The sequence below is a fragment of the Engraulis encrasicolus genome, chromosome 4 (assembly GCF_034702125.1).
Source record: "Engraulis encrasicolus isolate BLACKSEA-1 chromosome 4, IST_EnEncr_1.0, whole genome shotgun sequence".
In the NCBI taxonomy this organism is placed as follows: Eukaryota; Metazoa; Chordata; class Actinopteri; order Clupeiformes; family Engraulidae; genus Engraulis; species Engraulis encrasicolus.
The window spans coordinates 949,194-962,500 of record NC_085860.1 but is presented as its reverse complement, the minus strand read 5'-3'; the positions used below and the strand labels follow the sequence as shown (position 1 = coordinate 962,500).

The 13,307-nt window shown below is 45.5% G+C and overlaps 1 protein-coding gene across 4 annotated transcripts in view; it reads right to left on the bottom strand.

Annotated features, from left to right (window-relative positions):
* Positions 1-12,749, bottom strand: part of ric8b (RIC8 guanine nucleotide exchange factor B) — a 27,680-nt gene extending 14,931 nt beyond the window's left edge. The window contains exons 1-8 of one of the 4 annotated variants that reach the window (XM_063196435.1): positions 12,554-12,749; positions 11,216-11,263; positions 10,687-10,920; positions 9,799-10,251; positions 6,279-6,388; positions 3,614-3,764; positions 2,965-3,060; positions 1,547-1,691 (exon numbers count right to left, since the gene is read on the bottom strand). In XM_063196435.1, coding sequence (XP_063052505.1) covers positions 1,547-1,691; positions 2,965-3,060; positions 3,614-3,764; positions 6,279-6,388; positions 9,799-10,251; positions 10,687-10,920; positions 11,216-11,263; positions 12,554-12,637 — 1,321 coding nt within the window. In that variant the 5' untranslated portion in view covers positions 12,638-12,749. The remainder of the gene's footprint in view (positions 1-1,546; positions 1,692-2,964; positions 3,061-3,613; positions 3,765-6,278; positions 6,389-9,798; positions 10,252-10,686; positions 10,921-11,215; positions 11,264-12,553) is intronic. The other 3 variants (XM_063196436.1, XM_063196437.1, XM_063196438.1) reach the window with 3 other exon arrangements.
* Positions 12,750-13,307: the final 558 nt, after the last annotated feature.

Here is a 13,307-nt window from a genome sequence, read left to right as displayed (position 1 = left end):
TATGACTTGTTAAGAGAAATGAAAACCACAGCCGGTTTTATAACGTTATAACCTCTCTGTGAAAAGGCTGAGCCTACAGCAGTAACAGCCATGCCATTGGCCTCTCCAACTTCAGTAGCCTAGTCGCTGCGGTGGTTCACGTCCACTTCTTTCTTCTTTTTTTAACGGCAGAGCTGGAGAGATGTAGCAGATGTAGATGTAACCTGAAGCAGTTTCATCCGTCCGTAGGCTACCATAGTTTGGCTTGATGTCTATTGCCTACTAAAACTTTTTAGGGGGAATCGAACATGTAGAAGAGATACAGAAAGACCCTATCAAAAATTGTTACATGTTGTCCAGCCCTACAATGAAATTACTTACTCCAACTCCACCAACTCATCACTAATTCCTGCATTAATGCCTCTCAGCTGTTCATGTCCTATTTTGCTTTGGATGAAATCTTGCAAGTCTTGCAATGTGGAGACACAGGAGAGTGCATTGTGGAATATTAACAAATGTAGGCCTACAATGCAGCAGCCTTGTGTGATGATGTCTCTGCAATAGGCCCTGCCATTCCCCATTCAATCGGTCACCACACTCTCTCCAACTCTCCTCTCCTCCCCTCCCCTCCCCTCTCATCATGACTACACTCTGTAAAGGCTGTAAATATTCTTGGACCATGCCAGATTTCTTACCCATAACCCTTTCCCCCTTTTCTCCAGTTCTCTCTCCTCCAGTTCCTTACCACTCTCTTTGCAAAGTATGATGTAAGTAAATAAGACAGTAATACCCCCTGCCTTCCCCCCTCCTCTCCTCTCCTCCCCTCCCCTCCCTCATTGGTTCTTATCGCTCTCTTTACAGAGCACAAAAATGTTCATTTCCCCCTTTCCCCTTTCTCGAGTTGTCTCATGCATATAACTCTCTTTGCAGAGCACAAACAGAGCGTCTACAGGTTTGAAAAATGAAGACATTTTTAAGACTTTTCAATGCCATTTTCAACTCCAACTCGCAAGCTCATATGTTAAAACAAAGCAAACAAAAAAACAAAAAAAACAACGGCGAGTGTGTCTAACAATGAAGGGTGCTCGAAGTCCAAAATCCAGGCTTCATTATTTAACTTGTGACTATCTCACAAGGCCAAAACAATAGGTTCCTTGTTGAAGGTGGTAGTCTTAATGATCCGAGGCATATTGATCCTTCATTTTAATGCCTACGTGTTTCGACTGCCCTGACACTGCACAGACTCTGTACATAACGTATGGCTACCAAACGTTTCCGTCCAACAATGCACGGATGACAATGATTCCTCCCTAAAATTAAGATCCACAAATTTAAGACATTTGGGTTGGAATTTTAAGACAAAATAAGATATTATTTGACGAAAACAAAATGTAATACAATTTAAGACTATTTAAGCCTACTAGCCCTGTTAGGTATAAATTAGCTGTTACCAGAATGGTAATGACCAAGTCGTACTGTATTACTAAAGGCCCTGTCAGTGACTATTGGAACATCCCAGTGGCGTTCCCCCACCCCCTCCTCTCCTCCACTGCCACTCCTTTCTTACCGCTCTCCTTGCAGAGTACGAAGAGGAACTCTGCAGCGCTCTGCTTGACCCCCATGTCCACGTGGGTCATGAGTCGCACCAGCTTGTTGCGGATAGTGGAGCCCACCTCCGGACGATTGGAAACATCCTTCAGTGGAGGCAGCACCTGTGGGCAAGTCAGACACGCAACACAACACAAATATCTGAGTCAGTGACGTTTTCAGCAGTAGCACACGCCAGGGCGGCACAACAATATATATAATCTTTATTACAGGCTCAGGGCCCAATAGGCAGACACACAACATATACATAGAAATCCACTTGTATGGATTTTTTTTATAGGACTATCTAAGAAGTATATTCACTGCAGCATATCAACCACCAATTACTAATTAATTCATGGGCTTTAGATACTGTTGCGCCACTTCACAGACACACACACAAAACTCATTCACGTGCAAGCACACGCGCACAAACACACACCGTCAGCAGGATCACTATGGCAACCAACACTGTCAGTCACTGACGCAGACAGTCATTTTATTAATAGCCATTTAGTGCCTAAATGCTATGCTGACTCATAGGCGTTCAGCACATGCGACAGATGTAACAAAAGGACCACTTACTGTAGTCTCCTGTTCTTCTGTGGCTCACATTTACACTAAGTACTTAATTCACGTAATTGCTCTTTTTAATTTTACTTTACAGCAGGCCTTTGTACAGAGTTTCATGCCATTACTATGCTGCCCTACAATTTCAGAACGCAGTATCTCTCCGTACTGGTAAACTGAGAAAAAAAAGCTTTAAAGTTTCCTTTTTGGCTGGGGCAAAGGCAAAGTGGTGATGACACATTCATATGATACTTTTTTATGGTGGAAATCTATGCACACAAGAAAAAATACATCATTCTCATGACTTTTTAGCTGAAAAATGAAGATACCGCGTTCTGTTGTGATATTACTGTCTACACCCAAACCACAGTTGCAATGGATAAGTGCAGTATCTCACGTGATATACTGCATTTTTGGCTTGTACGACGCAACAAAAAAACGCAGTATAATCGTTTTTTATCGCTTTTTTTCTGAAATGGGACAAAGTTGGACCAAAACTTTTTGACACAAGACAAAGAAGGTATTTTAAAGCCAATTTCCGGTCTAAACTCAATTTCGACCATTTTCGAGATACTGCGTTCTGAAATTTTGCGGCAGTATCGGTGTGCTGTGCCTCAAATCTTAGGACCTTCTTAAATTGGAGATATTATGCCTAAAATATTCTTTTAAAGTTTTTTTTTTAAACACAAATTATTGCATCGTCCTTGGGAGAAGGGTATTACTATGTTTGGGTCAGTTTGTCTCTATGATGTCCGTCTCAACTGCTGGATTCATATCCAAGATTCTAGAACCTGAACGGTCAATCAGAACCCTCAGAAGTTTCCTCACCTTGGCCTTGATGTACTTGCGGATCTCTCTGTGATATCTGGAACTTTCTGCCAGCAGGCTGAGTACGGGTGTCAGGCCCTCCTTGTAGTTAGAGCCCTGTGGGCAGAGGAGGGAATCGATGTGCGGGGGCCTTTAGTCTTTCACACCATTTTCAACCATTAAACACGCTTTTATGTGTAGAATGCTGGTTTGTAATGTATAGAACTGAGCCATTTCCAGAGCTCCAAAGTATCTGGATGATGTAAACAAGTGTACACAATTTCGGTCATGCAGACGTAAAAGTAAAAGTAGAAAGTAGGCAGTAGAAGTAAATGAGCTGTGGATGGAAGTCAGTAAGAGCGTATGCATGGTAATCATAGGTCACTAGAGAGAGCAAGCAAAAGGAAATACAGTATGTTAATTGAGAAACACATTTTTATTCACAAAGTTAAAACCAAACTATTCCCTATACTATAATATACTATAAAACCAAACTGTTCCCTATACTATAATATACCTCATTTAGAGCTTAGTGAATCGGAAAAAAACCCATTTTGGCCAAAGTCCCACATACCATGTACAAGTAGAGCACCTTTGAATCAAGAGGTCAGGGCACCTACAGCACAAGTCACTACAGTACTTTACGCAGTACTCTTAATCGCAATCTTACCCGGTCAACGCGTTTCTCCATGAAGTCCAACAGAACCTGGATGGCGGCCATGTTTTTTCCGCCCAACTCTTCCTGCCTCGGCTGTATGGGCACGTCGATCAGGACGTCCAGGCACGCCATAGGGATGTTACTCAGCAGATTAACAGCATGGCTGGCATGGGAAAACAAAGATGCAAAGAGAGGCCATTACTGATTATAGCTTGTACCGCATACAGTATGAGTAATGCATTTAACTCCAGAGATACTCTGTGAGATATACAGGTATACATCATATATACTGTACCCACTGTGATGGCTAATTATGTACAGAACATCAAGAGGCATACTATATGCATCAACAAGGCTGATAGTGTACCAGTACTGAACTACAACCCACTACGCGCCAAGTAGGGCTGCACGATACCAGAAAAAAAATGTATATGCGATAACAGCATGCAATAACTCAATAACGATATATAAACGATATTTAGAAATATAGCCGAGTGTTTTTCTTGTCACTAATTTGTCTGTCTGTTTGGGGCCGTGGCTTTGGTCATGGCGGGCTTCTTGCGCATTTGTTGATATTCAGCTAGTGATTGGACTGCACAGAAATGTTATACTTGTTAGCGATAATTAAGTCGCTTTCGGGATACGCATATCGCCACTCTGGATATCGCGATTTCAATACATTTTTGCTGTACTGTGCAGCCAGCCCTATACCCAAGTACCTAAAAAGTAGATTATCCCATCACAACTATTTGTTTTGCTACCGTCTTTCCTTGCAGCAGAGACAAAACAAAAAGAAATCAATGAAGGAAGAGTGGTGATGCCTAACAAACATTTGGTTTAGGGACACAGAGGTGAAAGCAAACCTCCTGCTGTGGTTAACGTCTCAAAAAAGCAAAAGAAGTCCCACCTCAGCACTTTACACTTACCAGACACTGCTCAGAAGGGGAGGAACACACACACACACACACACACAGCTGGACAGCAGTAACGTCCATCAGGAGGACAAATCATGCTTGAACCCTGGCAAGGACTAGTGGCCCGTCTCAGCACATTCTGTCTCCAGAGAGACAAGTGAGGGGTGGGAACTGAAGACGGGGAGCTGGGCTGTGGTAGGAAGGGGATGGTGGGAGTGTGTGTGTGTGTGTGTGCTTGTGTGCGCGCGTCATCTGCCATGTGCCCTAGCCTACCCAACCCCCACCCCAAACCCCAACCCCAACCCCAACCCCAACCAACCATACCACCCTTGTGTCATTCCTGGGGTGAGGGGAACACAGGTCCTCTTCCTTTGTGTCACTTGGGTCCACCGAGAGGGACATTCCAGAGATGGAGGAACGGTTTGTCGGGTGTGGGGGTGAGGGGTTGGGGACATCTTACTCTCTACGTCAACTCTCAGGATCGCAGATTGGGGGGGGTTACCAGACCAGTGGATGCCCCCCATCCCACACCCTTCACCTCCAAACCCCCACACTATCTCAGTGGGGTGCATCATTAATCAGCCACGGGTGACAAGACAGGCTTTCACTCAAACACCCACCTTGCACTTTCATCTGCAGGGCTTGGTGGCCTACTGATGGAATGTGTGGACTGACCGTCCACTGTCCATCCCATATCAGTCCCACACCGGGTAGAACCAGCAAGGCCTTCATCTGACCCCTATGGCTTTCAATGACATACTGACTGATTGGTGCTTGGCTGGGTTTGCAGTTCTGAGTGGGTGTTTTGTAAACTGTGTCAACCTAGAAATCAGGAACCCCTGCTGTTGAGGGGTTTGTGCTTACCCATCAGCTTACAGACGCAACATGAAAAAAACCCACCACACAACCACAACTCTCTCTATGACTGTGCTTGTGCGTCATTTGGAGTTTTGATATTGAGCCCATTTTCACTTTGAGGGGAAAGGTCTACTTTCAACAAAAACACAGCAATGTTCTAAAACTGGGTCAAAATAAGAACAAATATTCTTGTGAGAATTGAAGAACCACTGAGGACAAATGTTTATGTTCAAGTGGGCCCGTGAGACACATTTTTTTGTTGCGAGTGACGTGTGTGAGAGATGTTTAAGTGTCTTAAGTAGTCTGACGAGAAAATATATCAGCTCTATTCTACCACTTCCTGTCCACTATCACAATAACCATTATGGTGCACTGCACACCGAAGAGAAGGTCAGTTCCTTAAGAGACAACAGAAGGAAGTGAGGACGGGGTTCCTGGAATGCTGGTGGAGATAAAGTTTGTTTTTAATAGCACAATTATACAGTATAAGGAGGACCAGCGGCGGAACAATTGCCACTGGTCACTACCCCACATTGTAATGCGTTACATCAGGGGTGTAAAACATGAGGCCCGGGGGACCAGCCAGATGGTTTAGTCTGACTTGTGGACAGAAGATCATGAAAACAAGAATCTCAAAAAGACATAAATATCTTGCCCAACACAAAGTTCCTGCAGTCCAAGGTGTGAGGACCTCTGGACCTTCTGATATACCTGTTGTAATGAGGTGATTGACTAGCAATGTGATTCCAATATGAAGCAATGCTTTGCAATATTTGGACAGGTACGTTACTGGCCTTGAGATCCAATTGTCTGTAATGTGGTCCTCCCTGTACCAAAGTGATTTTGACACCGCTGTGTTCTACTGTAGTAGAAGGTCATGTAATGGCGGGCGGCCAGGTACTCACCTGTGCATCTCCTCGGTCTTGTCCTCCGTGTGTGTCCTGAGCAGCAGCAGGTGTCTCATGAGGGCCACCAGCAGCCTCAGCTGGTGCTCCGCGTCCTGGCCAGTCAGAGACTAAGAGAGTCAGCAGCGTCACTTACACAGCCACCGCTGTGGGCACCCCAACACCCAGGGTGCAACTTGTTTGGAAACTTAACCAAGGTGAGGGATGGGTGGGGTTTTTTTAAATAATAATTTATGGTTTATTATGGTTATCTATACTAATCGTTTTCTACTATACTAATCTATTCATATAATTATTTATTTATTTCAGATTTTAAGCAACACAAGTGGACCTGCATTAATGGCTACTAAGTTATTGTACCTACTGGTGAAGATGGAAAGAATTTAGCAGAAAGGTGAATATCAAAACCAGAAATGTCCCCTCTCCACCCATCTCCTGCTACAAATCGCACCCTGAGTCAACACACTCTAACACAGGTACGCCATACTGCAGATGACAGCATGCGAGTGACACACGATGGGTGACCACAGGATGGGGATGTCTCAATGAAATGCATTTTAACCTTGCACTAGTCTCACATTCAACTGATTACCAAGTCACCAAGACGGCACGTTATTTGAAATCATACTAAATAGGCAAGAGTATTGTTGCGCTCAAGATGTTTCGAAAAATAACTAGGTGCGTGGACCCAAAAAAGTAAAGTACAAAGTTGGAGCAGGTTCACACACTATACAAGACACTAAGGTCAAGCAAGGAGTTATTTTATTTAAGTCAGAGCAGGGTAGAGCAAACGTTTCAGGTAGTTGCCATCATCAGTGCTCTCTGCGCACAATATACAATATACAATATACATAATTGTGAGCAGAGAGCACTGACTTAAATAAAATAACTCCTTGCTGGACCTTAGTGTCTTGTTTAGTGTGCGAACCTGCTCCAACTTTGTAAATCATACTAAGTAAACAAAAAAATGAAATTAAAATTTCCATCTTAAAATTAAAACTTAAATAAATTATTCAATTATTTAGAAATATATAATATATGGCCAGAAATGCCAATGAAAAGCTTGTTTCAATTAAAAGTGAGAGCAAGGTAAAAACAAAACAAAGGAGCAAACAAATCAACCAATTATCACAAATGCAAATAAAATACACGTCATGCATTCCTGATGGATCCGTTTGCAGCCTTAACACAACTAAAACCTGCAGGAATCAGCCACCAAACTTTCTTAATAATACCACATCTTCTGGTGAGGCCAAGCCATGAGGGCTTTGTCCGTACCATGAAGAGCGAAAGTAAACTGGTGGACATTGGAGGAAAGGTATGGGGCCTGCACTACCATGGCAACCCTGAACTCATGAAAGGAATTCCAAACTCCTGCAAAGGCGCATGTGGAATTCCCAGCCAACAGTGGAGCCTTGAAGATTGTGTTGGACTTATTGTGAATGAAGTGTGACCAAAGACACTTAGAAGCTTCAGTTTAAGGTCTGACTTTCTTTTGTTTTGACATGGCACTTTTTGATGAAGGACAACATGTCTGAAACGTTGTGCTAAATATGGTCACGTTTGGGAGCATCTACCCTTGTGCAGACCTTTGACAGTTACAGTACTTTCCATCAACACAGCATGCTTGCACAGCCTGGGCTCTGCATAGATCAGTGGTTGCCAGCCTTTTTTTAAACATACACCCCACCACCCGGGAGTTGAGACAAGAGGATCATCTCATCCCAGTAAGGGATTATCTCCTGCCTAACGTAAACCTCTCATAGCGAGCCCTGATTAAGAATTACAAGAGTCGAGGAACACAGGAGCCAATTACACCTGAAACATTAGTCAGGCTTACATTCAATTCATTAACAGTTACGCATGTTTATAATCATTTGGCTTTCAGAATGTGGACATCAGCGTCTGGGTGGTTGACAAATAAGGGTGTAACATATATATATTTTTTAAAACACTCCCAATTCTTGAAAAAAATGGATGGAATTATATTGTTCAAAGGCTGAGGTGTTTAGAGCTGTTACTGTAGTGACCCGTGGAATTTCCCCTAATTTTTGCAGTGGGCAGTGTGACATCACATTTCAGTAAGATACAATATAATTAATAATATTCTGCACAACCATCTCTTCCATGCTCTTTCTACTTTTGTTCCTCTAACCCCCACCCCACAAACTACTACCCACCAGGGCTTGACATTAACTTTTTCGCTTGCCGTCCACTGTGGCTAGTGGTTTTCCCGTGTCACGAGCCATCCAGCTATTCTACTGGCCACGATTTTTTTTTTTTTAATCATGACGCTGTAGTGTACATCTAACCTCAGAAGATGAGGTGTAAAGCAAGAAGATGAGTGCATGGGTTTCTACATGGAAATAAAACAAGCAAATAGAAACTGAGTAACTAAGCTTTTTCTTGAACAACGCAGGACATTTGACATATAAACCTTAACCACCCGTCTGCCGGTTTTAGACCATGACTTAAAAGCTTAACGCACATTTCAAGTGTTTCCAAGTTGTTGAGGGATTCTTAATTCAAATAACCAAGAGGTGGATTGAAAAGTTGGACGTACATAAGACCAGTACTTCTCTGTAAGCCCAGTGAGAGATTACACTTCTCCACCAGCACCCATGATGACGTTAACAAATCCAACTAATTGAGGGGGAGAACCTCGCCACGACCACAGGCCAGGTGGGCAGTCAGCCCCCCCCACCCCCACCACTCAATACATATAATGTAACAGGGGCCCAATTTTAAACCCCCGCCCTCCCAGGGCCTGGGACAAGTGACCCCTTTGTCCTCCCGTCAGCTTCCCTGTCACAGGAATGCGCGCTGTTTGCCAAGTGATTAATATGCTACGTGATTAATGAGATTACAGCCTGACTAAGACCACGGCAAATGGCCCGCTCATGGGTGATTGTGTTGGGGGGGGGATTTGTCAGTTGACGCAGGTACTACTAGCACTCACGTGCGGGCTCAGTACACACACAGTGGGTCAACAAGGGAGGAAGGTGAAAACACAGGACTGCTTTCCACAGCTCATTTCCCTGAAAGCTCATCAACCTGCAACCACTCCTGCCTTAATGCAGAGAGTGGGTTCTGATTGAGATGATATTATATGGGGTGAGTGGCCATGAATTGAGGAACCACAAGACAGTGAAACGAAAATGATGACCTTTTGGTCGGTGGCAATAAACAGTGGTCATGATGATCTCTGGACAAATGGGTACATGGCAAGGGACGGCAGAATGGCAAACAGAAAACAGCTGAATTGAAGACCTCAGACATACAAGGCTGGGAAATCTGGGAGATAATTGATCGTTCCAAGCTGCGAACCCGGGTTTCCGGTGTAACAGTTGGTGCCGTAGACGTTTTAGCCACAGCTGGGGCCGTAAAAGCCTTTTTATGGTTACAGCCATTATATTGGGACGGCATTCTGGCGTCAGAGGTCTTCAGCTATACACAGACACACACACACACACACACACGTCCACACTTTATCCACAATCACACAAACAAGGCGTCTCACCTGGTCATTGGAGTCCGACAGCGTGATGTTGAAGAGCACCTTGAGCGCCTCCATGGTTCTCTCGTTCTCCTGAGCAGGTATGGGCGGTGGCGGCCCTCCTCCTCCTCCTCCCTCCTCCTGGGGGTCACTAGGCTCCTCCAACGGGGCTGGGACTGCCTCGTACCGCCCGGCCCAGCGCACGCCCAGAGCCTGGACCAGAACATCAGTCAGCAGAGCCATGGCGCTGGGGTCCTTGCGGAGCAGGCCCCGGACGTCCGTGCGCAGGGCCGAGAGGAGGAAGAGCAGGCGCAGGGAAAAGAGGGAGACCTCGTGGGGCGCCGAGCCACCGCCGGCTGCCTGCAGCTGCGTACACAGGCCCTGGGCCAGCTGCACGTCCGCACCCACCTGCTGTGCCTGGGTGCTGTTGAACACCACGTTGCACAGGCACTTGAGGGCCTCTACGGCTACCACATCCTGGAGAGGGGGAGAGAGAAGGAGGAAAGGAGAACGATAGCGAGAGGAAGAGAGAGCGAGAGAGCAAGAGAGAGAGAGAGAGATGATACATTAGTGAGTTAGTGTAAACACATAATGATGAGGACCACACTGACACAACCCAAACGCACACACTTCTGCGTCTGAATTATCCCTGCATATGCACAGAAAGAAAAACCAACAGATACAGACAACCACAAATGCTGGTAATAGCACTTCTTCAAAAATCATTGGTTAGGCATCCCAACCCCAAGAAGCTAACACAGGCATTTCACACAGTGTTTGACCCCCTGCCATCCCCGAATTTAGTGGTCATATCAGGCCGCATCAACAGCGAATTCATAATAGCAATTTGTTTTAGCTCTTGTCTCCTTGGAAAAAATTCAACATTAATCTCGAGTCAAAATCTCAAGTCACCTGCTGCTGTTCCTCCTCCATCTTCTTAGCGTCCTTGTTGGTGTTGGTGCCAGCGTGCGGGTCGTCGGGCCCGATGCGTGCCAGCCGCGCCAAGGTGAGGATGCCATCGCGGGTGCTGACAGGACCCAGCACTCGCTTGTCGCGCGACAGGATCCGCAGCGTCTCCAGGCACGTGCTTTGGCAGCGCGGCTGTGCCGCCCGAACCAGGACCTCCAACAGGGCCCGGCACAGACGCTATGGAGAGAGATGGGAGAGAGGAGGGATGAGAAAGAGGGTAAGAGAGAGAGAGATGTTGAAGAACATAAACAGAGATACAGAAAGAGAGAGAGAGAGAGAGAGAGAGAGAGAGAGAGAGAGAGAGAGAGAGAGAGAGAGAGAGAGAGAGAGAGAGAGAGAGAGAGGTAGATGCAGAGAGAACAGAAGCCACATGGAAACAGACAGTCAATCTACACTGTTTTCACCAAGTTGACAGACCCAATGTGGCTTGTGCATTCGACCCCATGTAATCAACGAAGAGAAATGAACTTACTATGCGTGAATCCTCCTCCTTCTGCTCAAAACTGAAAGTGCGACCGTTCTGCAAAAACAAAAGTGTAGTGTAAAGAATGAAGGCACTTCTTCCGCCAGGCCTAGTATATACACATGCAGAGGCACTAAGACCATGACCCAGATTCCAAACAAGGCATTTGTTTGGAAATGTTGTGGATGAGCAGCACTGTCAATAGGTCAGCAATGTAGAGAGGCTATACAGGAAACTAGCTGCAGTCAAGGGCAGAAGCTGGGTTCAGTCTTGGTTTACCCTTGTCTGCATGTGAAATGTGGACAGCAGTTCATTGTTTATGTTTGCATCGGCATCTGTGGTGGTTCTTTCAGTTTACACAGGCAAGCTTGCCATTTGTTCTATGACATTTGCAAGAGATACAAGTAGAACACAGAGATGGGGGGCAGCCTGACACAAAGCAAAACGTTCTAATCTCTAGAGATCTTCACTCTAGAATCAAGCAAAACATTCTTCTTCGGACCCTGCCAGATTTATGGTTCAGCAGCACACACCCTTCTCAATATCGTCACCTTTGACGTCAAACAGTGTGTGTGTTTGGCTGCGGTCCAAGAGTTTTAGCAGTGGGGCTTGCCTGACTTCAGTCCTCTGTAGACCGACATGACGTGTGTTCGTACACCAAAAGTACCTACAAGACTCCGTCCACTCCCCCCACATGAAGTGCAGGCATCCTCCTACTGGATGACTGATGTTGCCCAGATGTTCCACTGCGAGCTAGGCTAGCAATTACCACTTTACATTGTGTCCACATTATGTGATGCTGCACAATGATGACCACTAATCACATCCATGCATTTGCATTGTCGGCCAACGCATCTGGATTTTAATCCCTTGGCCAATGTACAAAACTGATGATGTGCCACAGGGCTGGCGTGCTACTGGGCTAACATTAGCATGCTAAAAACAACACTGCCTGCGGAGTGGTTCTCTCCCTCAATTTGTCATTTGGCATGCTTTGCATTGTCTCGCATCGTAGTCATAATCCACACAATGGCCTTCATTGCAATTTGAGAGCAGACATTTTCGAAATATCCCTGATATTACCCTAAAAGCCACCCAGGGTTCAATATGCTAACGAGAACTTGCAATAGATCTTTCATTTTCATCTGACCAAGCTAAGAAAGCATATCAGAAAATATAGCCAATGTGGATTAATTTCAGCGGTGGTATGCTGTAAATAGCTAGGCACAATTCAGGACACTCTTCATTACTATAGATCTAGGCTAAACCAAGTCATGCATTCGGTGTTTTGCTAAGATGGTTAGCCGAGTCGGAGATAGCAGGGCGACAGAATATTACAGTACATACCTCAATGTTATATTCGTGCAATAGTCTTTCTATTTCTTCTTCATTCTCATTCTCGATCTGTGACAAAATGATGCGCAATTCCATCTTGATGGTGAGGCAGCGTCCACTGATATGCAAATAAAAAGTGCTCAGACGTTTGATGGTGCCTGTCAAATGGGAAACTCAGGACCCCTCCCTTCTAATGTTTCAACTTTCACCTATGGACGTCATTCAGGGAGGGCGGTGTCAGAGCTTGCAGTCGTCGGTCCCGCCGCTGAGGATAATCTGCAACAGTAAGCACATACGACTTCATTGCGAGCGTCGACGTTGCGCAACGATCGTCAGCGAGAACTTGTTGTCACGATGTGGGTGTTATTAAATACAGCGCATTTAAAGTCGGCCACAAATATGAACGAGACGATGAGCTCGCACCGGTTTGCTCTACTAACACACCACGTGTGAGGAGTGGGGGGACAGGCAGTGAGGAAGAGCTGAAGTGGGGACCTGCGCAAACTTGTGTAGAGGTGTGAGACAAGGCTCATATAGGCTACACACGTGAGGGAGTTGTTGACCAACCAGTTCATGGACGCGTGACCTCGGAGGCAGTCCGCCGACGAGCGCCGACGAGCGTTGAAGGGGATAAGCAACTGCAGAGGTTGCAAGATCTGACTGCAGCCGCATTCATCCCGCGATAGTTTTACACCATGTGACATGTCACCTCGTCAACGCAACGTCGACGAAATTTCGAAGTTTGACAGGAAATCTAACCGTCATG